Consider the following 25,797-nt stretch of genomic DNA (forward strand, 5'->3'; position numbering starts at 1 on the left):
CGTTTTTTCGAAAAAAATTTTTTTTTCTTTTTCATTTCATTAGAATATTTTTTTATCATTAACACATTTTTATTATTATTATAACATTACGATTATCTTTTCAAATTATTTTAATACTTTCATTAGCGAGGGCAAGCAAGATATATTACTTCATTTTATATTCATATAATTCATATCCATTCCTCAATTGATTTATAGAATTGCTCTTAAGATACACTGAATAGGGAATCTCGTCATGACAGAAGAAAGTAAAAAAACTTCTGTGGTCGTTAGCGAAGAAACATCCAGAGCCCCAGCATTAGGCGCTGGTTGTAATGATACACTTAGAACACCTAACCCTCCACCAGCGATTGAAAAAATTTCAACAAAGCTTCCCGAATTCTGGGAGGATGCGCCGGACGTTTGGTTTGCCCAGGCAGAAGCGGAGTTTGAAGTTTCAAAAATTGTTCGAGAAAGAACAAAATATTCATATTTGTTAGGTGCTTTGCCTAAACAAATACTGGTGAAAGTGATCGACATTATCAAAACGCCCGATACGGAACTGCCATATACCACTCTTAAAAATCACATCCTGAATAGAGTGACACAGAGTGAAGAAGCAAGATTAACTAAATTGCTGTATCACGTAGAAATTGGGGATAGAAAACCTTCCGATTTGTTTCGCCATATGGTGCAGTTAGCAGGAAATTCAGGGATGGTAGGATCAGCTCTAATTCAGAAACTATGGAAATCAAGATTGCCAAAAGCAATTGAAACAGCGCTGATCGCAGTTGATACCAAAGAACAAGAAGAACAACTGAGGATCGCGGATAGGTTGTGGGAATGTTCCCAGGCTGGAGATGTGTCTGCAGTAAAAAATAGGGATACATTCGAAAACGATACAGAAAATTCTACGGCTATTCTTAGAGCCGAAATCCGTGAACTTCGTGAGGCGATAAAAAGAATAACAACTAAAGAGCGAGGTAGAAGTCCATCACGATTTCATAGTAATCGAACTAAGTCACATTCTAGACCAGCTCGATCTATCTCACGGCCACGTATGTGTTGGTATCATTTCAGATTCGGAAAGGATGCCGAAAAGTGCACAGAACCATGCACATATAACAATGTAAATAAAAAAAACTAACCAACTCGCGGGAACTAGCGGATGTTCCGCGAGAGCACGTTAACTTCTCGCCACGATTGTTCATCGAGGACGAAACATCGAAGTTAACATTCTTAGTAGACACAGGAGCTGACGTGTCAGTTATTCCGCACACCTTAATAGGAAAAGCGTTGCATAAAACTGAGGCAATGCTCACGGCAGCCAACGGCAGTCCCATCGCAACGTATGGCACAATGCTGCTAAGAGTGAGCCTCGGACTACGACGTGTTTTCACCCATATTTTTATGGTAGCAGCAGTAAATCGCCCTATACTGGGAGCTGATTTTTTGTTTCGTAACGACATATTGGTAGACCTTAAACGTCGCCGTCTAGTAGATTCATCTACTCAAATAACTACGAAAGGCACAATTGCACAGGTCGATACGCCGACACCAAAACATTTTTTACATAAACAGACAGATTTCACTAAGGTATTGGAAGAATTTCCATCCTTACTTAAACCTCCTGATTACAACGAACCGATCCGCCATTCGATACAACATTACATAGAAACCAAAGGAACCCTTCCTTTTGCGAAACCACGGCGCCTAGACCCAAAGAAATTTAAAACAGCACAGGCAGAATTCCAACAAATGTTGGAACTAGGGATATGCCGTGTGTCATCGTCACCTGTTTCATCACCACTGCACATGGTACCAAAACCAGATCAAGACTGGCGACCGTGTGGTGACTATCGGCGACTCAACGCAATTACAACTCCGGATCGCTATCCGATACCACACGTTCAGGACTTTACAATGAACCTGAATGGCTGCAAATTTTTCTCAAAGCTCGACATTATTAGAGCATACCACCTGATTCCGGTTGCAGAGGAGGACATCCACAAAACTGCTATAACCACACCGTTCGGGTTGTTCGAATTTGTTCGGATGCCTTTCGGGCTTAGAAACGCGGGACAGACGTTTCAACGTTTCATGCACAATATCTTCAGGAACTTAGACTTCGTTTTTATTTATATAGACGATATTCTAATTGCCAGTCCATCAAAAGAAGTACATATGGAACATCTTCGGATAGTATTAAATCGTCTATCCGAAAACGGAGTGAAGATAAAATCTAGTAAGTGCTGTTTCGGAGTAAGCGAGATAGATTTTCTCAGCCACCGCATAACAACCGAGGGAATAACTCCATGTCCGAGCAAAGTAATTGCAATTCGAAATTTTCCTACTCCGAATTCAGTGAAACAAGCTCAACGCATAGTTGGAATGGTGAACTATTACCATCGGTTTATTAGGAATGTTTCGGGAAAACTGCGTCCTATTCACCAACTAATAGCTGAGCACAGCAACAAGAAGAAAAAGAAGGATTTCGAATGGTCAGACGAATGCGAGACAGCATTGCAATCAATTAAAAGTGACTTAGAAACCGCAACATTGTTGGCCCATCCCAACAGCGATGCTGACCTATCGGTCACAACAGATGCTTCAAATTATGCTGTGGGAGCAGTCTTGGAACAAGCAATTGATGGAAAAAGAGTGCCTTTAGCGTTTTTTTCAAAAACATTAACGCCAACGGAAACAAGGTACTCGACATTCGATCGCGAACTGCTCGCGATTGTTCTTGCCATTAAGCATTTCAAACATTTCCTGGAAGGAAGAGTATTCACGGTATTTACAGACCATAAACCGTTGACTTCTGCTCTAACTTCAAAAGCTGAAAAGTCACCGCGCCAAAGCCGGCAGCTAGATTTTATTTCCCAATATACTGCCGATATTCGGTACATTACGGGAGATAGCAACGTAATAGCAGATGCGCTTTCGCGGATAGGAGAGACAGAAGCAATCGCAAACCATACATATGAAAACTTTTCAAGGGAGCAGAAAAAAGATGAGCAACTAGTGAAACTTATGAATAACATAGAGAAGGACAAGAACACAAAATTCAGGTTAGAACGCCTAACCTTACATAACACAGACTTGGTGTTTGAGTCGTCGACTGGCACGAACCGATTGTACGTTCCATCAACCCTTAGGAGACAAACTTTCGAAAGCCTCCATAACTTGGCACATCCGGGTATACGCACTTCACGCAAGCTAGTAAGTGATAGATTTTTCTGGCCATCCATGAAAAAAGACGTAGGCAATTGGACGCGTTGTTGTCAAGGATGCCAAAAAGCTAAAGTAGTTCGACATATAAAATCTCCAATCGAAGAATTCAAACCAACGAAGGGTAGATTCGAACATATACACATGGACCTTGTGGGACCATTGCCGCCATCAGAAAACATGACATACCTGCTTACGATAGTTGATAGGTTCACAAGATGGCCTGAGTGTTACCCAATAAACGACATAACGGCATCTACAGTAGCCAGAAAATTCGTTGACGAATACGTGTCACGTTTTGGGTGCCCAGCAGTTATTACCACCGACAGAGGCAGGCAATTTACATCAAAGTTATTCGACGAATTAACTCGTATATTGGGAGTACACCATATAAAAACAACCGCATACCACCCTCAATCTAATGGAATGGTAGAACGTTTCCACCGACATCTGAAGGAAGCACTAAAGGCAAATGAAAACACCACACAGTGGACGAAATGCTTGCCTTTGATTCTGTTAGGGATTAGAGTAGCTTTCAAAGAAGACCTTAAAGGTACACCAGCCGAAATGGTTTACGGCCAAAGCCTAAGGTTACCTTCAGAAATATTCATTCCTTCAAAAGATGATACCTTAACAGATCGCACTGAATTTATTAAGGATTTGAAAGAGAGTTTCAAATCAGTACAACCCAAGGCTCCACGACACGATAAACAATCAAAGTTTTACATTCCAAAGTCCATAGAAAATTGCAGACAGGTTTATGTTCGGGTAGACAAAGTGAGAACAGGATTAACTGCACCATACGAGGGACCATACGATGTGATACGACGATTTCGAAAATATTACGTCGTGAAAATCAATGAAAAAAACGAATCTATTTCTCTTGATCGCCTTAAACCAGCATTTGAATCTGAAGAAAACCCAAGCAACGCCAAGCCGCAAGTCACGGGTCCGGAGTGTCGTTCCAAAAAAAAGACAGTACGCTTCAGAGAATAACCGCGTCGAACAGAGAGGTCCGCGTTTCGCGTTTGACTACCTCATTCAAATCGTGACTGAGTCACTGGGGGAGGGTTATGTAGTGTACATAGCGCCATCTGTGTGTCAACACAGATCTCAAACGCAGATAAAACGCAGATCAAAAACGCAGATTAAAAACGCAGTTCTAACGTAGAACAAACGCACACTTATACATTGATCAGGTACAGGCTAGATAGGGAAAGATAGGTTAGCAGATCGGGCGCGCCGATCTGCTGAAGCACTTACGTTATACACCTGGAACAGTGCACAAGTGATAATTAAATAAAGTATTGAGTATCGACACGAAAGCAACAAGCTTATTTTGAGGGAGTTAATTTCCTTTTAAAAAAATCTTAATCTGTTATAGAAGTGTCTTTAATTAATGACTTTAAACACCATCCAAACAACGACACGAGAACCTTTTAAGGCACAAATCAAGCTAACCTTTGTAAAGAACGGTGTCGGTGTTTGATTAAGTGCTACCTTAGCTTTCAAGGAGGGGACAACACTGAGAAGAAAAAAAATGCAACAATGTATATAAAAAACATAATCTAAAAGATGTCGACTTGCTGATAATATCCGTCCATAATGGAACTTTTCCATATCCTTTTCATTTTTCCTTTTACTTGTTCTTACCCGCGTGTCCGCACACCGAAACGGGTCAAATACGAAATGAAGGAAACCGTTTGAAGATTGTGAGTCGTAAAAGACGAAGAAAATTATCCTACCATTCGGTACTTCAAAGGTGTGTTGTGGTAGGAAAAAGGTTTGTATATGCGTGCGTTCGTACGCAAAACGAAATGGATGCGAAGCCCCTTGATCATCAATCAGCACTAATGGGGCTGGACCGACTCCTGCCACGATCACCTGCAGCAGAAATTTTCACCGTGCTGCCAGACAGATGGTTCTCCCGGTCACTGACCGGTTATGCTTCTAGCGGTGCGTGGAAAATTATGATGATTTATCAGCTCGCAACAAGGCGCCGCAACATAACGGTGGCTGAAATCTGTTAAAAACTGGGTGGCCCCTGGAGGGACCTGGAGGGGGTAATGGTGCAAAGGCTTAAGTTGACAGTAGACCCTTCAACGGAATGGAAGAACGGTAAGCCTCTTTTACGTAACGTCTTTCAAACAAATTACACTCTCTATATTAATAGTATGGCAATGGCGGATACTTGGTGATGTGTTTGGGGTTTGTTATTTAAATTGAAGGTACATTTTGTTACCTTTTTTCAGAACATTATTTTCAAGAAAATGCAGGTGTTAAATAAGTTTTTTTAATTGTTTCATCATCGAAAGCGACACAGTTGTTTTGCATGTAGTGGCATGTAATCCTCCAAAGGCTCATTAATACTATTTACGTTAGTTGTTGATATAATTAACAACACAAATATAATGTAATATAATTAACAATATATAAATTATTGTTTAACTGATCTTGCCCTGATTCCATCATACGATCGGCAAGTGGTCGGCTTCACAGCATTCTGTGGAAAAGAAGATCGACCTCCTTCATTCATTGACTAACAGAAAAATAAACTACTAAAAAGGCAACTAGAACTAGTTAAATGTTTTAATTAACTGTTTTTCTTTATTCTTTTATAACATTCTATTTGAAAGCGAAACCGTAGCACGGATAAAGCTTATTGCACATCTGATGCATGGCTGATCCCATTCGAGTAAAACGTATTCCCTTTTGTAATGAAGATCATTTGTCATCGCCAATGATGGAACAAATTTAATTAATAGGGATAGTGCATCCAGCGCATCAAGGACATTTTATGTGAATGAATGCTACCGAACAGCAGTGTATCGATTCCATAAAAATTCCCATGCATTTAATTGCTTAGTTTTACACGGTTGCACAACCTTCAATGGGAAAATCGAATCTTTCCGGATGGTATACTCGTTTGTCACGATAGGCAAATAGAATTCGCGCCCTGAGGTTCAACAACATAATGGTATAAAATTTCCATTCCAACATTGGCGTACTGCTTACGTTTCGTAATTAGAATAATGGTATGTGCCTAATTGCATATAATTTTCCTCGATAGATAACAAATTTTCTTTACCGTAACATAATAATATGCTTTCCAAAAATTTCCTGTCCCTTTGTACTGTTTAATTGCAAAACAAGTATGACGGAGGCGACAAAAAAGGAACTACAAAATGCTGCCTTTCATAGATGCAAAACAAAGCAAATCCGACCCGCGATTATAGGACCGGTCAGTTTTGTCAGTAGATAAAGTTTTGTTTTTTAATATGCCTCACCAGTTGGTTGGTTCAGTGAATAGGCGGGTGTATTATTTTTTCCCCGCTTGTTGGGAGCTCATTTTTTTGTAGTGTGTTTTTGCAAAAGTTAATATGACAACAAAAAGTTTTCGCTTTTTAGCCCAGTGAGCAGAATGCCGGTCAAGGCCCCCACAAGTGAGAATTTAATTAGGTGTTTAACGGTATGGGTATCCTTTTTGTTTTTGTGTGTGTTGACAGTGGTAGAGGAAAGTATACAAAAAACAACGCAAAAGAAAAAAAAAACGACAACGAACGGGTTAATTGGGTTTTTAGGCGTGTTTACGTGGTCTAAATGCACGTATGCGTCGTGAAGCCACTTTCAACTTGTACCTGTGAGATAATGAAGCAATGAAATGTTTAAAATACGGACCATCTATTAAATTGTTTTATAAGTTAGAATGCTTCTCATGCTGTTTTATGATTTTATACTTTGCATAAATAAATAAACCTTATTTAGTAAGTAATTTAATTAGATTTAATTCAAATTGCTAGCCTTTTAACTCCATTATGTCAGTGAAATGCATCGATAATTTAAGCTTTTAGTGGTAGTAGTTAGTAGCTGATTGTTACTGACGGTAAAGAAGATAGATAAAAACCCGTACCTTTTCCATCAATTTAACTTTGCTGACATTTTATTCCACTTCTGCGGACAGTTGCTCGATTCGCACAGCTGGAGTGATTGCGCTGCGTTGAGTGAAGTGAATTTTTCCGCTCTATTTCTGCCATCAGTCGCTAATGGTCTCGAGAGATTTCTTCGGCAGTAATGCGGATTGGTCGCACCATTTACCATGTTCGAAGAAGTTGGCTCTTTTAACTGTCGCGAATTACTTCTTCTGCTGTGGTTTCTTTCGGCTCTTGACAACTGCGATTGAATCACGCCCGTGCCTGTGCTACTCTATATTAATGGTTTGCTTGTAATTGAATCAGATTATTGATTTTAAATTATAATGTTTCATTCATAACGGAAAGCACAACGGCAAACAAAGTTCATGTAAAAAAGGGAGCAAGACTTTATAATTTTATACTTCCTCTGCATATTAGTTCCATATTAGCTTTCAACATCTATTATAGAACGTGGAATAAAATGCGAACATTGTATAACGTACACGAAAGGTCGTTTAATTTATGCAGCAACCTCGCACCTTATGCAAATTGGCTGCCAGACAAAACCGGGAATGATATCGAATTAGGATGTGATGAGCTTCTGTCACACGTTCTTCAGCGTAGGCGATAATAATGTCCTCGATGGTAAAGCCGGTACTAACCTTAGGGAAGGGTCTCTTTGGGGTTTTGTAATTAAAATGTACCCTCTAGAGACATTCGACAGCAAGCGTTAATAATCAACTGTACGAACAAAACGATGAGGCTAAATGGGAGCATATTTGCGTTGTGGAGGCAGCTGAAGGGAGATTCTTTGAATTTTGGTGCAATAATGTTCGTGGCAGAGCTATTAAAATGGAGTATTTATGATTCTTAGAAGCAAAGGGATTAGTGCTTTTTGCTGCGTTGCATAAAAATGGTTTGGAATTCGAAAAGACAGAATATTTGTTAGGAATTTTCTAGTAAAACAGAATATATGAAATATTTAAAATAACTTTATTTTAGTAAAACTGTTATAAACAACTTTTTTATTTCGTTTCTTGTACGAATAATAATATTGCTAATCATATATCACTGGAATTTACAAGCAACCATGCGCCTCCATATGCTGTATTAATGTATAGCTCCGAAATTTACAAGAAACCATGCGCCTCCATCTGACTGAATTAAAAATAATATTTTATTTGTAACGATTCGTTCAATTTTACGTGTTTTGTTCACATCCAATGCGAATCAATTAAAGTTACTTACAACAAAATAATATTTTTCCTAACAACGTGATTGATCAACTGAGAAGTGCCTTAAATTTTTCTATGCGATGGAGGCGCCTGGTGCGTTTCGCTTTTTTTTTAATTTGAACTATATTTCAACGAATCCAGGAGCATTGTTAAACTCCAACTCAAATCTGTTTCTCTTTCCAATCTCGACCCATCGGCAGCAGGTGCAAACATTCGTCAAAGTACTCAATCAATCAAAGTTCCATCCAAGACCAGCAGCAGTCCCAAACCAATTGCGTATATTGCACAATGTATGTTTATACCCTATCCATAATACCGCAAGCACGGTGCTACAGCGCGTGTTTGCGTGTAGAGATGAAAAATTCCACCGTCCCAAACTGAAATTTGCTTGCTGAGGCTAGAGCATAAATACTGAAATAAGGGAATAAGACTGTTTTGAATCCAGATTTTTTTCTCTCCCTTTTTTTGCGATTGATTTTGTTGAACAAACGGAAACAAAAACAACAGAACCAACGATGAAAACGATCCCATTTTCTTTAACCAACAAAATCGGGATTTTATTTTGTCAGCTTTCACTTCGCGTCTTTTCTATTCTGCAAACGGTACGAGATGGAAAAATTGAAAGCGTGAGCAAGATATACAGCAAATCAATTTTCTCTGATCTTTCCATCGCCAAGCTGAGAAACCTTTCCGGCATCTGATGGTGTGTCAAGGAATGAAAGATTTCTGGAAGAACTTCGATTTATATGCATTACAGGATGAAAGCATAAATAAGCGGTGGTTGGTTTGTAGATTGACAGAAAGTAGCACGCGTTGGAGATGATTCTTGATTAAGGATTTAGCAACTTAAGCACGACGCCCTTCATTACTTTCCCAAACAAACTGTCAAAACAATGGCACGAGGGAATGGAATATTTTTTTTCAATTAAAAGTTATTCACAGGTTGGTTTGGTTTTTACAAACGGCCGGCAAACAAACATAATTGCATGGTTGCTGACAATCAAAGTAGAAGAAATTATTCCTGTCTGCCAGGGGAAAGTTATTGACTGGTATTGTAAAATCTTATGATGATTGGCATAAATCTTGCTGCTGGAATGTTACCAGCGTAAGATGGTCCCGTCTACTTTCGCACCAATAAATCACTCACAGTCAGGCTCGAGAGGTTGTTCGGTCCGAGAAGGTCTTTCCGCCGGTTAGCTGTCTAATTATGCTGATATTTCGTCCGAAATATTTCATTGGATTGTTCTTCAGTGGAATGTCTGTTTGAAAAAAGGGCTTCTAGTCTATGTTTTTTGACCTGTTGTGATGGACATTTAAAGGACCGGCGAAAGGTGCTAAAAATGAATGGAAAATATTCCAATAATTTTGAAATACTTAAAAGTCAGCAACTCAAAAATGATACACTAATTTGGGTTTCATAAATGTTAAATTAGTGTTATCATAAAATTTACTTTTTAATGCAAGTTTAATGGAATATGTTTTATTAAAGCTTTTTTTTCTCCCGGCAGTTCTTCGTGAATTAAAAATAAAAATTTTATCCATGTAAAAAAAAATCTCACATAAGAAATTATAAACACGCCACGTTACGTCCACCAATACGTACATCCAGATCTACTCGAAGTGCGAACCCATGAAACAGCTATATCAGCATCACACGAAACCTAATTGTGCCATTTCGTCTTCGCTTTTTTGATGGGCAAAGGAAATAAACGGCACCGGCACATTTTGCTAGATCGTTTGCTTACTTCATCCGTAAACTCGTGGCGATTCAACTGGCGACGTTTTCATGGTGCGAAACACCGATACCGATTCTTCCGGATATCCGGTGGAGTTAGCAGCGGCAACAACAAAAAAATCCAAAAAACGGCAAAGTCTACCCACCCAACGAAGCGTGGTAGCATTGACGCTGAACGCTACCGAAACGCAATGGAGGCGTAAAGCTGCTGACCAAATGGTTGTTTGATTGCGAAGTTATACTAGCTTCCGTTTTTTTTTTCTTCCATCCACTCGAACGTCGTTCAGCACACATACATGTACGTACAGGGCCGGAACGGTTTCGTCGTACTCATTTCCACACGAAACCCCATCGCTCTCGCCCATAAAGTCTGTCGTCTCTGTGTACGTGTTTACTATCTAAACGCAGAGCTTCCCACTTCCGGTTGGTGTAAAAGTTTCACACACCAAACCCGCCACTAAACTCCACACCTGATGGAGGCTATTTGAGTGCGAATCGTGCCGCGCGAAAGCGTCTGTGCGTCATTCCGTTCAATCAAACAACCATCAGTACGGGCAGACAGGCGGATAAATGCATCCTAAAGACGCCTTCTACGTCGCTGTAGTTTTGTCGGGTGTCGCTTTATCCGTCCGTACCTTTGTTTGGAAGACGGTTGGAGGATGGCCACTAAAGTAAGTTCGGAATGATTATTGTCTGCTTGGCTATAAATAGGATAAAGCAAACTATGGGCCATGATGGCTGTTTTTTTATTTTGCGCAACGACTTATATGATTCGCAAAAACATACAGAAAACCGGTTTTCGCGAAGGATTTATGTTGCACAATAGGCTTCCCAAGGCCTATGTGTCTCAAACCCCTTCTATAATAAAAGATGAATAAATATCCGATTTGCTGTAAAATACACGCACCGCACCTTTCCCCCTTTTTCCATCCCCGTCACTTACTGTCTACAGTTTATGAGTCGCCGGCTTCCCAACCGACATCATGCATATTGACTTCCTGTGCGCCACACCACGCCATACTACATCGATGAGAAAAGTTCACCAATCAACCACAGTACGGTGCACAACCGCGCCCATATTTCCTGCCGTCGGCACCTTCCAGCGGCTTAATGGTGGTAAAAATAATCGATAATTTCAATTTTCTTCACTTTCAAATTAAATCCCCACGGTTAGTAGAAAGTGGTTGAGATAACATGTAGGAAAAGGGAAGAGGGAGGGTTTCAGTTTTTTTTTTCATTTTTCCCCCCTTTGGCAAAACGAGTGGGATTTCGTTCCACACCTTTAGCAGCGGCTTTATCCGAACTCGTTACGATGAGTTAGCCGAGTGGAGTAAGTTAGGCCGCCATCGTGCGATTTCTTGTGCAAACTTTCTGTGCCCACCATTGTCGATTTGGTGGATAGGTGTAGGAAGTTTTTCGCTTTTTTCCCTTCATCTTTCGAAGCAATTTTGTACTACGTGGTGGTGGTTGGGAAAAGAAGGAGAAAAGACGGTGGTACGTAAAGCAGTGATCCAGGTGGAACTATCTGTGGAAGACGAGCCTGACTGGTTATCGACTGTCTTTAACGGTAGTGGATCTTAGGTTGTGTTTGTGATATCGCTGCACATGTGAAGCTAACGGTAGTGCTTTTGAATTGCGCACCGAAAACGTCCACTTAATGTTTTGATGGGCTGTTGCTTAAAAAGAATCAATAGTAAAAAGATTTTGCAGTGGATTAGTTATGCTTGAAGTTATGCTTTGTAAAAGAAAATATGTATAGAAAAATGAAAAAGCTTCAACCTTAATTAGTATGTTAGAAAAAACGGTGCAAAATTCAGGATTTGCAGCAAGATTACTCCCAAACCAAATTATTTCTTCGCATTCTTTCTTTTTCTTCAATCTCCAATTGAAGCTATATTTGTATTAAGCCATACGAAATTTCCAATAAAAATCCTCCCTTTCTCTGATCACTCTAATCCTTGGTAAAACAGAGCGATTAATAAACTAACAACTTTTCGAAGAAAATTAATATCAACCTACCAGCACAGCAGCCGACTCAACCAACTCAAGCATCAATTGCGAAGTGTTTTTTCCTCCAAAAATAAAAGTAAAACTCGTAAGAATGTTCTTTTTTTTATCTCATCCTCTCACATAACTTTTACTCCACCCCTACGAAATCCCAGTGCGAATAGGAAGAAAGCAAGAAAATATTATCGTCGACGGTTAATCTGCTACAACCTACGAGTAAAGCAGTATAGAAATGTTCACTTTTGAAAAATTTATACACACTTCCTACACTTAGCTGGCAGGCAGTTTCGGTAAAGCCATCGTTGCGATAGCAATGGCACAACCTCACAGCGCATTAATGATCGAAGGAAAGAAATAAAAAATCCCGCGAAATGGAAAAAAAAGAAGGACCCAGCGACGGTGTGCGAAAGAGCGCGTAAAAGAATTACACAATTACTGGGCTAATCATTTTAGCGCAAAAGGTATGAAACAACAACAAAAAAACACGAAAAACCGTGGAAGATTGAGAACGCTTTGGGGTGCTTTGGGACAGTGTTTTTCTTACCCATCGCTGGCAGCACAGGATTGGTGGGAAAAGCGTTACTCCTTAGTGGGCAAACTGGACAAAAAGCACCGAAAAAATACACGAAAAAAGAGCAAAATCTTTTTTTTGTTACACCTTTGCAAAGCTTCTGTTCGAATGTTTAACGATTCGCTTGGATTCCATTGCCCCCCCATTTTGGTCCGATGGTGTTAATGGGCTTTCGGAAGTCAATGCGGGTGGAATGTACGGCAACTCCCATGGTTTCGTGTTTTTTAACGTTTTTTCTTTTTTTTTGCTACTGGAATCTGCTTATCTTTACGACGAGATAGTGGCGCATTTTCTTAAATCTCTGATTACTGGCACACATACAGCCAAACACTACAAGACGTTCGCTTTATGTCGCCTTACAAAAACGGTGTGCGGTATGCTGCAAAGATGTGTGGTCTGCTTGGCTAGTGCTTTTGCTACTACCGCTGCTGGATGCCACAGTGTGGTAATGGGTGGCTAAAAATAGAGTTCCCAAAATCAACTTTGCTGCTCGACGTTGGACGTCGAACGAAGCGTATTGTGGATCGTGCTTGGTCGATGTGCTTTGTGTGGTAAAATTACGCGGTCCACCGTTCAACATTACACGGAATTTTCCTTCCTTTAAGATGTGCAACGTATTAAAGAATAATATTTTTCGCTAGAATAAAATGCGCTGAAGCACTCATCCTCTTCAAACGGTGAAAATATTCATTTCAACACTCGAGCTACCACTACCAGGCAAAACCACGTGCACCAAGTGGCGCGTACCCTAATATATTGCACACTTGTTTTTCCTTTATTAAATTTATAGTACATCACCAGAACGGTGCACGAGCGTTTCACAACGACTGCAACCTGCCAAAGGGCAATTGGCTGAGCCCGGACGAAGGTGCTGTACCGGGGTGTAATATATTTTATAAAATTGATACACACCCACACACACACACATGCACAATGGCGTGAAGCAATGATCCCAAGCTCGTTTGGTTGTTCTTCTTTGCGAAATTGATTTTTTTTCCAGTGCTACGATATTTTATGAGCATATGACAACACTTGGAATGGTTGAAGCTTCACTGTGCATGATATGTAATCGTTTTAGTAGGGTTTTGTTGTTAAGCTCGTTGATGGTTACATCACTACCAGTGGATATGGAACGAAGCGTTTACAATGTGTAGTCATTGATCACCAAATAGATAGTCAGTGACGGATTTAACGACAGCCAAACAGGACATTTGCTTAGCATCTTACCGAGTGCTCGAGACAGTAGTAGTAGTATTTATTAGCCATTTTATTATTTGATCGTATTTATAAAACTTCATTGATACGTAAACCATGACAAAACGTTATAATATTAATCGTTATAATATATATCGCAGGGAGTAGTTGAGAAAATTGCAAAAATATATGGAGGTTCCGACCTTAGCTATGGAGGAGAAGCGACGCTGTTCTACAATACGAGAGAATCCTTTTTAGAAGTAATAACAACTAGTGTTCGACAGCTTATGGGGAAATTTATGGGAAGGATAGATTCAAACAATACTTTACTTTCCAGCCTTACTCACACTATCGACCATGTGTTCCATAGCTGATGTTTTTCAAGCATGTATTCAAAATCCAGAATTGTAGAAGTATCTTGTATCTAACATGTAACACAAATTTGAACCCCTCATTTTTCCTCTTCCACCCCTTTGTGTAACAAATTGTAACGCTGACAATAACACTCCGCTTCTCTCCATCCTTCCAGTGTTACGTTATAATAAAACCAATATTTTTTTTTTTGATCGGTTATAACGGCCTGGCCGTATCAAGACTTATTTTACCACGTAGCAAGATAGTCAGTCCATGCTACGGGGAGGCGGTCCGGATGGGATTTGATTGGGCGCTAAAACCAGTAAATTTATAAACCAGCAAATTATTAATAATTAATGGTAATGTTAAGCAATTAATTTTGTTCAAAGATCTTGAAAATTTACTTCCCTGATGACATTATGAACGAAGTTCTATAATTCAATTAATAATCGACCTTTTTGAACAATATGAACAATATATTGTAATATACAATAATTATCCTCTTCTGGATAGCATTACTTAAAGCACTTTTTTGCATATTTTTTCTAACATGAGATGATTTTCGTGCACGAAAAAAAAAACTTTTATTAAAAAAATCTGGAAGAAAAAATACAATCATTAATAATAAAAGGTAAAGCCACACTCACCGTTGGCATCCTTTGCCTCGAGCCCTTCCGCTTCCTGTACGATCACGGTGAGCACGATGATTTTGGGCTTTTCCTCGGTGGCGGCATGCAGCAGCCGATAGTGCCGGTCGGCCGACACGTTGAACACGCGCTGTGCCTGAAGGTACATCTCCTCTTTGTAGTGCGCAAACTGCAATCCCATGATGGATGGTGTTGTGGTTGTGTTGTATGTTTGTGTCGTTTCGTTGACGTGTACGTTGTCCCGCCGCCGGAAGTTAGCGGCGAAGGGAAAGAAGAAAAATAATAATAAACCGATGAAAAGGATAGGCAAAAAAGGTAAGAAAGATGAATGAGATCAGTGTGATTTTTATACCGCTGATCCGGATGCATCCGGATGCTTCCCGTTTTATGTACATAAAAGCAAAGCTGGCAAGATGGCAAGATGAAACTACACGGATTTAGAAAGAATGTGCTACAATACACTACTACTCGGTTGGGTTTTTGAAACATGTCATGCCGTAAGAATATTTGAATGATGAAATGCTACTTTTGGGTGGAGAAGAATTATTACAATTACTAAGTTTACATTTAACAGCTTCAAATACCATTGTTGATTTATGAGAAATGTGGTTAAATATTTTTTCCCCATATATATTTTTACCTTCTCAAAACATTCCTGTACACAGAATGGGAAAATAAAAAGAGAGAGCGCTAAAAGAGGGATAAAATACCAAAGCCGCTAAGTTGTGAGCACAAACTTGTGAGAAAATGTAAAATGCCGATCATATCAAAATTTTACCATGCATGCATGCAAATATCATTCCGTAGCGGGGCACAACACCGGGGTATAATGTAGATTTTCTAACGAGCTTTTCCATTTCGTTTTTCCAATCCAGCGCCACGAAGCGTGGGGGTTTGCCTCGAAGCCATCCGATCATAGGTTCGTAACGATGCGATGTGTCAACCGGTTGGTATTGGATTTTACTCCCATTTTGTTTGGAAGCAAACGCCAGCGAAAGATAGGTGGGGCGAGAGGGGAGAAGAAATAAAAGAAAAAGCTCCCAACCAGAAAAAAAAGTTGACGAAAAATGCGACCGAAGTAGAGCAAGTTTTGTGCTCCAGCTGGTTTTAAGGGTTTCGATTCAATTCGGTTCCCGCTATTGGTGGAGCATATGGTGCAAGAGCTTAGGAAGTTGGAGTGTCGGTAAGCTTGAAGCTTCCTTGAGGTAGGATTCAACACACACGTTCATACACCCATACACAAACACACACACGCGTCTGTGCGCGGAAAACGATGGATTCGTTCACCGACCATACATATATCCCAGGTTTGATGGAAGAAAAGGAAAATGCATGAATAGGCAGGTAGCCAGACACAAACACAGCATAACAAAGAATTGGTGGTTTAAACCGGGCCCACAAACTTAATATCGCAGACCGGTACAGACGGGGCAAAACGTGTTCTAATGGTTGGGTGAAATGTGCTCTGCCCGTTAGCCAGATGACTTACCAACCAACGTACACAGCGGGTGGTGTTTTATCAGGCAGTAAAATGTTTTAAGATTCCAACGGTTTTACTGCACTGTAGCGCACAACAACATGTTGCCCGTACGGCGATTTCAAATAGTTCAATGCGGTGGAAAATGCTTGTAAAAATGGTATATTTATGTACGATAAAAATCATGTTTCGCCCCGTAACTTATACCATTGTAACAAACAACTGAACGGAATTTTACAAAAAAGGTTAACCATACTTGTATAAAATGTTATCCCAGCACTATCCACTTCGTTCTCACGAGACGTCAAATGACGATCGACAAAATAAACTTTAGCTGAAGGTTTAGTTTGCGTCATCGTCGACGCCTAAACGTATCCATTCAGCGGGTAGAATACAACAAGAAACAGCACACAATCATCGACTGAATTTGACAGTTTCTGTACACTCCCATTCAGCGTTTCGCACGCACGCACAGCATCTTCCAGCGGTGCGGCCGTCCGTTGTTAAATCATTGCTCATGCTAACCGACGCAAGAAGCGAATCCGCACATGGGGAAGATTTTATTACATTTCTTTCTCTTTTCGTTCTTCTGGTGACGCAAATCGAAAATCCCACGCTACTTAAACACCACGGCTTTGGAGAGTTGAATGAACGGTTTTACTTCCACTCAACCCCTTGCTGTACGGAAATTGTCTCACGGTCTTTACCATGGCTGAGGCAATTCGATCTTTACCCCGGTTCACCGGGCCGTCATTGTCGCTGTTGGGTGGTTTTTTTTATCCGAGCTGAATGAATTTTTTGAGCCCGTCGAAAAGAAGCTTTCTCACAGAAAACACACACACACACTTAGAGGAATGGAAAGTAAAATTCTACGAACGCCTACGGTCACCACCGCTGATGATCCACTTGTGAAAATGGTCCCGCTGGTTTAGGGGTTCGTGGAGGAGGGGCAGGGTTGCGGGTAGGGGTTGAAGAGTGTGCCAGCTATTGTTTGTCCGTTTGATTAAGGTTGGAACGCAACAGATATTGGTTGGATTTGGTTTTTGTTTCAGGAGGCCGAACAAAAAGGGGTGATAAGGATTTTCTTTACCACATAACTGAACCGCCATCGTGATCGAATTTCAAAGTAGGCTCTCGTTACATTTAACGATCATGGCGCATTTGGAGCACGAGTTTATTTTTGTCCCAAAATGATCTCAACTGTTGCAAACGCACAGCGCTGTCGGTTTCTTCATGAATACATAAAGAAACCGTTTCAAATAACAGATAATTGCGTGATTAAAGTGATAGGTAGCGTGGAGTTATTTTAACAGAGGTTTAACAAAATACCGTTTGTTAGAAACGGAAAGAATCTTATTTGCTTACACTTTAGGCAATAAGGTAAACTTTTTTGGGTGGAATATCCTTATTTGCGTTAAACGCCAAAACCTAGGTATATGTCTAAGAGGATCTTTAAATGGAATTGTACATTTCATATCGATACCTTTAGACATGTTACCTAAGTTAGATATGGAAATATTGAATTTGTTAATCCCGGTAAAATCTTGAGTATACGAAAAAAGATTTCGCTTTTGATTTGGTTGTGTCTGTTTGACGATCGAGCCACATGGTGCTGAAAGTTTCTTGACATGATACATAAAACCGCCAATTCGTGACAAATATAATGAAGAATAAGAAGTTTGTCTTTATTGTCAATATTTAAACCATGTTAAAGCAAGGGTTTTTTCCCTAAGAGTATTTTTTCCAAATTAAAAAAATTGAGTTCTTTTCATTTAAAAAAAAACATACCACTGGAACCATCGCTTCAAGCATAGTTTCATCATGCAGCAAAACCCTTACCGAGCTATTTGACGTCGGCATGTAACATTCAACCCCACGAAAGCAAAGGGTAGCTCGTGCTTTTGCTTTGTTCGGTCGCCTCTGGCCGATGGACAGAGTCGCCTTACGGGGGTGGAAACCTTTCAATTACGAGCTAGTCAATAGGATCGAATCTGGTCGAAATGACGTGCACCATTTATGCTTCAAACCGACGATGCAGCAGTAAGTTGATTCCATCATACCTTGGGCACCATATGCACACGATGAACGGCCGTGTGCGGTCAAAGATGAATACGGGAGCCGAGATTCTTTTAGACGTCTTTTTTACCTCAAGCAAACAAACGGTTCACATCGACTGGTGGCAACCGTTTGACGAAATTCGGACACACAGGAGGTAGGGCTGTCTGTGAGAAGGGAATATTGTTCCTGCTACGGCTGCATACTCGTACTTTTTGCTTCATTTTACCATACTATCTCAATGTACCCGAAGGAATTGGTTTTCATTCTAAGCTGTAAAACTCATTTCCTGTTTTGTTTTTTTTTCGTTCGTTGGTAGCAGGACAGTTTATCGACTGCATGGATGGTTAGTGAGCGAGATTGTTGAAAAGATGGCCGAGTATGAAAAGATGATGATGGAGTGCAAATTTTAGAGTATGCATGAAACATTCACGTCATAGAAAGAGCGTGACTTTCGTTCCAATTCATTGCATAAAGCGGAACAGAATTGATGATATGAAAGAAGCAAATATTTTATTATGCGATTTCTTTTTTATCAAAGAGAATCTAGTAATAAGCATCTATAGAAATTTTAACTCTTTTCTATGAATTCAATGTGATTGAACATGAATGCGGCACTAGTAAATCATTCCTTTTTAACTATAAGCAAACTTTACTACCTATAAACTAATCCATCTACAAATGGTGAAAAATTGCCTTAAACAATAGGAAGAAGATTTAGTATATTTACTTTAAGTCGCTTTTTTAAGTGATGTGCGTTAAAAGTATGTAAAGTAGTCCAGTGCCGTGGAAGTTGGCGTTTTATCGCATATTTGCCCGTTGGATGGAAAATCGGTTTTGTTACGTTTTGGTTGTGGGCCGAATTGAACGTGTCGCGTATCATATAGCAGCATTGGTTTCCATACAACGACGAACGGACGGTTGTTATTTGATTAGATTTTAGATTCGTTCAGAATTGTAGTGCATGAACGTACACGGTGTGTGCAGAGAAGTAGACAGAAGAGTCACAAGTAGTGGTATAGGAGTTTAGAAGAAATAGAGAGAGAGAAAGATAGTTTAGTAGAAGTAGAGGAAAAGATGAAAATATACGTGAAATAGGTTATAGTTGATGAACGATAGTTGAGACGCATAAAAAAGATATAAAGTTCCAGAAAGAACAAAGTGAGTAAAAATAAATGAACAATCGAAAGATGTTTAAAAACAAAAATCAATAAAGAACAATATAAGAAACAAAATTAACAAAGAAAATAAAGCAGAACACAACCAAAAATATTAAAAAATTAGCTAAAGTAACTAACAAAACATGGAAAAAAATAATTGAAAACATGAGATAATTAAACACAAATTCAATGAAGTTAACAATGTGCGAACATTTATAAGGCATATAAAAATAGTTTTCAGTGGATCAGATAGAGAGATACACAAAATACGTAAGGAAAGTTCAACTGTTCCATCATGACAAGATCAGCAATTTCGACACATTGATGTTAAATGTCATAAAAAGAGGAGGTTAGTTAGTAGGATTTTGTGAGAAGTACTGGTGCACATTGTAGATAGATACGTGCGTGACAAACAAACAAACAAACACACACACAAACGACCATCAAGAGGTTGTGAAAATTGGGGAGGGAAAATGTACGATAACGTGTCAGAATGGAATGAAACACAGAATGCAAATGTGGTGCCATCATGTGGGTCCAAAAAAAAGTTTATCACGGCTTTGCTTCATTAGCATACTCATCAGTGTGCCGAAGCAATACTGGAAAGATTCTCGGATAGCTTGTACGATGATACTAACGACGAGCATTCTGTTGAAGTGAAAGTATTAAACGGGAAGGTGTATAGTGAAATGTTCATTTTTCACGAACTTTTCACCTTGGTTGTAACATGCAGCTTAAAGAATTCTTACACACTTTCAGCGTGTGATAGAATGTGAGACATCTACCACTTAACAGATTGCTTTGGGGACATTGTCCCTTGAAGGAAAGGAGAACATATGTTCAAGCTCTTTGGATAACCTTTACGGTGGAAAAGTATCTAACACAAGGTAGGATACATAGAGATATAAAATGAACCAGTTGTTTTATGGGAAAAAATGAAAAACTTAAATATGTTCCCGCTTACTTATTATGTTAAAAAATATTTTATTTTTATTTCATTAATATAAAAGACAAGAGATGCAAACGGTTGTTGGGGAAATATGCGAAGACCGCACCGATCCATCTTCACGTAGAGTAACGCATCGGTTCATCATCATCATGAAAACCCATTTTTTTACCTACCTGTCCACCAGGTGCCGGTGCTCCGACCGTGTTTGCAATCGCGTACAGCACATCTAGGTAGAGATGTTCCTTCTGTTCCGACCGCTCGATATCATCCTCCAGCAGACGATCGTTGTCATTCTCCGGCAGTATTTCGGCCCTCGTTTCTACCGCCCGCACTGCGGACAGTCGCCGGTTTTCGCTCTTCCATGACAGGGCAGTGAAGCTTTCGAAGTAGGAACCATCATTTTCCTGCACACTGCAATGGGGAGAGAAACGAGAATGAAGCAGCGCGTTAGAACCATCCAGCTGTGACCTTGTTGACCGGTGTGACAAAAGAAAGGTGATTGTTACTGAACGTTTAGTACTGACGAGATATACACGAAAAAAAAACTGAAGGATTTTTTTTCCACCGTACACGCAATACATCAACGAAATATCGAATGCGTCAACATCGAGTTAAGGTGCCACATCATCATTACCATCATCAGCGCGATTTGAAATCATTGTACTGCTCTTTATCGACACAGGAACATACAGTGGGACATGGGATGGGTTTCTAGGGCGCGTAAAAGTGTGAACATCTTTAGTTTCATGCATTTGTTGTTTTTTTTGGGAGAAGGAATTAAAACAAAAAAATATTGTGGATATGATAATATTTAGGGTGGTTGTTTTGTATGGGGTAGATGAAGTAATATTACTCCAATAAATCTTAAGTAGAATGACTTGATGTACTTGAATTGCTTCACGCACTGTGGGAACTTTGTAATTGTAATTAAAAAGTCGTCTAGAAACTTGGATTGCATACTTTTAGGCTTAATTTGGTTGTAATCCAAAAAAAATGTTTATATACTGCCACAAATCTAAAAAAATACTACTTACAATTGACATTAATCCAATTCCGAAAATCCTTGGAAGTATTTTCTTTTTGAAAGGAATTTTCATTCGAATCAATACCATCTTATTGATAACAATGATACAAATGGAACCTATTCTAGCCGTATCTGACCGAACCCGAGGACATTTGCTCTGTCCATTCTGATCTTTTGATTAAAATCTAGCTCAACTGTGGTTCTGTCTTCACTTACATTACATAACCTGTCCCTGATTAGATCAGTAAGGGCTCTAGCATAAGAGAGCACATGCAAAAAGCAATGCCGCTCAGCTTAAGATGGACAACTCGAGAAAAGACAGCGGAGAATGAAATGGTCCCCTTGTTTCCACCATTTGTTTCCTTCATTCCCTTCCTATAACATTAATACACGGTCTGGCTTTTGATAAAAACCTGCCACGATACAATATTCTGACCACGTCTTAGTCGTGGTCCATTTTCCGCACTTTTTGCTATTCATGAGCACTTATTGCTCCGGACAAGTGAAGGTTCTTTAATCCTGTTTTGTGGTTCCATTTTGGTGTGATTCTGCTTAAACGAGGTTTAAATACAGATTTGCATAGAAAGTGAAGGTTAGCGCGGAGGTCTTGTGGCAAGCAGAGTTTAGATGTGTCTTTCTTTTGTTGCCCATTGTACATTGTAGAGAGTACCGCTGTAATCAAAAGCAACCATAGTAAGAGTGAAAAAATAAACTTTTTTTTTATACTTTTGACACAAGGTTTTTTTTTGCGCTCCTTTCGGGTGTTGTACAACGCATTCTTATAATTTTATGAAGTAAAGTAAGGCTATGAAAGGAATGATCATAAACCAGGCGACAGTTGTTAACAAAATAAATCGATTTAAACATCAATTGACATAAAGGGAGAATTTGCAAAGTGCCAAAATTAAACACGATCCATAAAATGGATGTCAGTATAGTAGTTATACTATTTTGCTGGTGATTTTATGCAGCTATTTATTGATATTTACAGCTGAAATAACGTTTACGATCTTTTCAAAGTTTTATAAGCAATTTATCGGGACACAAAATAAATGTAGCAAACTTGTACAATGTTAAAAAATAAAAATAAAATGAAAATAGATTATTGAAACATAATAATTTGAAATGAAAACAAAAAAAAAATATCAGTTTGAAAAACATAAAGAAAAAATCATTCACTTATTTTTATTTATTAATAATTATACATTAGAAGAGAAATTAACAATTATAAAGCCTAAAAAGAACTTGACGAAAACGTTTCAACATCACATTAAATATATAGAGATGTAAATACACACCGACAAAAACATCGAGAAAACGAGAAATTGATATTACAAAATTTAAATATCTTAAGAGCATCGAACAAACTTCAGGAAGTGTTTATTATTAATTTTGAACGATTCCCTCTTTCTCCGATACAAACGATGTGATTTGACGCGCAATGGATGAACACCGACACAGAAAGAAAAACACGGAAAAAACCAACAACGATAACACATTTACGAACGGCCATCATGTGTGAAACATAATCGAACAGCCCCAAAAATGGCGGTGTGCGTGTGCCGCGTGTCTTGAATGAAGAGTGTGTGTGCTTGGCGTACAGGGTAACATAATACAAAAACAAGTGTAATGATAGTAATAGTAGCAAAAGATGGCCGATAGTAGAGCCGAAAGAGTGGTGTTTAGGGTGTAGTAGGTAAGTAGTAAGTACACGCAGTAGTAAACAACAGCACATAGTGGTGAAGTAGTATGAGTAAAGAGGTACAGGAGGAGATAGTAGTAGCAGCGACAGCACAGGTGGACAGACAAGTAGGTGATTTTGGTTTGTTGCATAAATCGTTACCTATTGTTATTCGCACTCACGACACTATTATAGGGTGGATTCATTTTGTCGAAGCGATACACTATTTCCGTCACGCCTTGTTCGTTTGGACCGTGCGAGGAGAAACACTCCTCGGCCACTGGTTGCACCATTATCATGGGAGCCCGGGACGGATAACTGGAGCCGTGTGTGCGTGTGTGTGTGCGCGAGTATTGTTAGTGGTGTATGTATGTGTGATAGTTTTGTTTTATACCGTTGATTATATCGTTGCAGGATTTGCGATGAAATTTATGTACGAAGGAATTAATGAACTTTTGCGTGTGTGGTGGAACGATGGATGTGAGGAATGGCGTGACCAAAGGATTTTTCCACAAACCACAAAAGCATGTTTTAAGCGATGTTTGTGTGGAAATGGTTTTGTTTGTTTAGTGGTGGTGATGGAATTGAAGGTAAGGGAAGAGCATGAATAAATTTGTGGAGCAAAACATGCCAAAAACACATGTGATAGTGGGAAGTACAGCAAACAAAAAACCAAAAAGGGAAGCAAGATGGAGGATAAAAATTGAGAGAAAAGTTTGTGAAAGAGAAAGAGAGAAAGAGAGAAAAACAGGCGTCAGTGATTAGTTTTATTGTACAACGTTTTAGGGACAGACGGATGGAAATGCTGCCGAAGTTTTTACCGAAGCAAATTTGTGAGCGTTGCAAGAAATTGATCGTACAACCGTTGTAGTGAGATTTCTTCATTTCATTAAATTAGAATAATGTTACAATTTACTTGGCGAAAACAAAAAATGTGACAAAAAAGTATTACCACCTACCAAACTGTACCTAATCTTGGCACCCTCGAGCTTCCACTACGAGCATAGCAACATCAACACGGCCCCAAAATCTCGACAATGTGCTGTTGTACCATTGTTTTCAACACGGCCCCCGGAGAGCGAAATTTCAACACGAATTGATCGTACTCAACAAAGCGAGTGCAGACGGGCGGAGTGGGCGGGTGTGGGCATAAATGTTGCCAACATGTCGCCAACGAGATAATGGATGGCGGCAAAATTAATTGTTCGTCTGTGTGCTTGATGGTTCGAAATGTCGATGAATGTACGAAAATGACGCACGTACCGATACTCCCCCGGCCGCGGGAAAGAAAGGAAGGGATGCGGGAAAATAAACGTTTTCATTACCCAGTCTTTGCCGAGTACCGGCGGGCATATGCTTTCATGACCGTTCCTACCGCTTACCCTAATGAGGAGTCGCGTGTAGGCGAACTCGGCCGATCATGGTGGCACGCAGTGGAAGAAGAGAATGGGGTCATGCAGTAAGTAAGGTACACGAGACTACAAACAACAGGTGGCCACACAACGGTCGGATTACCTAACGACGACGACGATGGCTTGTGGGCTTTGGCAACAGGTTTCCGCCGGAAGTATTTTGGCTCAGTGCCAAAGCCAAACCGAACCGAAACTCGTCGAAGCGAGCTTAACACCGACCGCACGAAACAAAGATCGATGGAGTGCCGGGTTGGGCCGGTCGGGTGGACATTCCGTGAACAGGGGTTGTGGTGGTGGATGGGGGGGCGATATTTGATGAATGGTTTTGCAGTAAACGTCATGTCCTGCTTTCTTGCCATCGGGTACACAAAAGTAGCATATGTTGCGGTTCGTTTACTACGTTTGCACTGTTTGCATACTATCAGGCGCTGTTGCTGTTGTTCTTCTATGGCAGACACTGACTAAATGGAATTTTTCAAAAATAACAAAAACCATCCAAATGGAAAAAGCACACTCCTAATACGGTTGCATGAAAATGCACTGAATAGCAGTTTGAGGTAATTTGAGGTTATAAGTTGAAGGGTAAATTCGAAACCATGTCATTATGTTCGAAACGTGCACAATGAAGTAAGCAAGTAATAGGACGTACCCTGATCATTACGTGACTTAACAATCCTTGTTAGTTTTTTTTTCATGTAAACCTATAAAAAAGTAAACTTCATTTCACACCATGAAAACCCATCCATTGAAGGTCTGAAGGGGTTTTTTGCGGATAAAATCTTTTGACAAGTATGAAGTGGTTTATGCTATGTGATGTATTCTACGATCTCAACCTTTATTTCGCCCAACAAACACCATACTCCCTAGATATAGAGGGAGAATGTCTTCCCTATCAACATTAGATTGGACCGGAAATGTGTAGGAAATGGAAAACATTAAGGAGAACCATAAAAGGGTTCGTGTTTGTTTTGTCCATTCTACCAGCAATAGTCTTCCCCTTTTGGTAAATGGTATACACGTCATCAAGTCTTCAAATTCCGATGCGGTATCCTATCAACAAAACATGTACGATGAGTCGGAAATAGAGAAATCGGTTTGTAATGATACAACAGTTCCGCTCCAAACTTTTTATGCCATTAGCAGTTTTTTTTTACTATTTGTAACCTACGCTTTAC

At 39.7% G+C, this 25,797-nt stretch overlaps 1 protein-coding gene across 5 annotated transcripts in view; it reads right to left on the reverse strand.

Moving 5' to 3' along the window:
* The window catches only part of LOC125768001 (BAI1-associated protein 3), a 66,945-nt gene that overhangs the window by 17,181 nt on the left and 23,967 nt on the right, over positions 1-25,797 (reverse strand). For 4 of the 5 annotated variants that reach the window (XM_049435087.1, XM_049435086.1, XM_049435085.1 and 1 more), the window contains 2 exons: positions 20,679-20,916; positions 14,865-15,033 (listed from right to left, as the gene is read on the reverse strand). In XM_049435087.1, the coding sequence (XP_049291044.1) occupies positions 14,865-15,033; positions 20,679-20,916 (407 nt within the window). Of the gene's footprint in view, positions 1-14,864; positions 15,034-20,678; positions 20,917-23,372; positions 24,338-25,797 lie in introns of those variants that run through there. The other variant, XM_049435089.1, reaches the window with a different exon arrangement.

Source organism: Anopheles funestus, chromosome 3RL, assembly GCF_943734845.2.
Source record: "Anopheles funestus chromosome 3RL, idAnoFuneDA-416_04, whole genome shotgun sequence".
Taxonomy (NCBI): Eukaryota; Metazoa; Arthropoda; class Insecta; order Diptera; family Culicidae; genus Anopheles; species Anopheles funestus.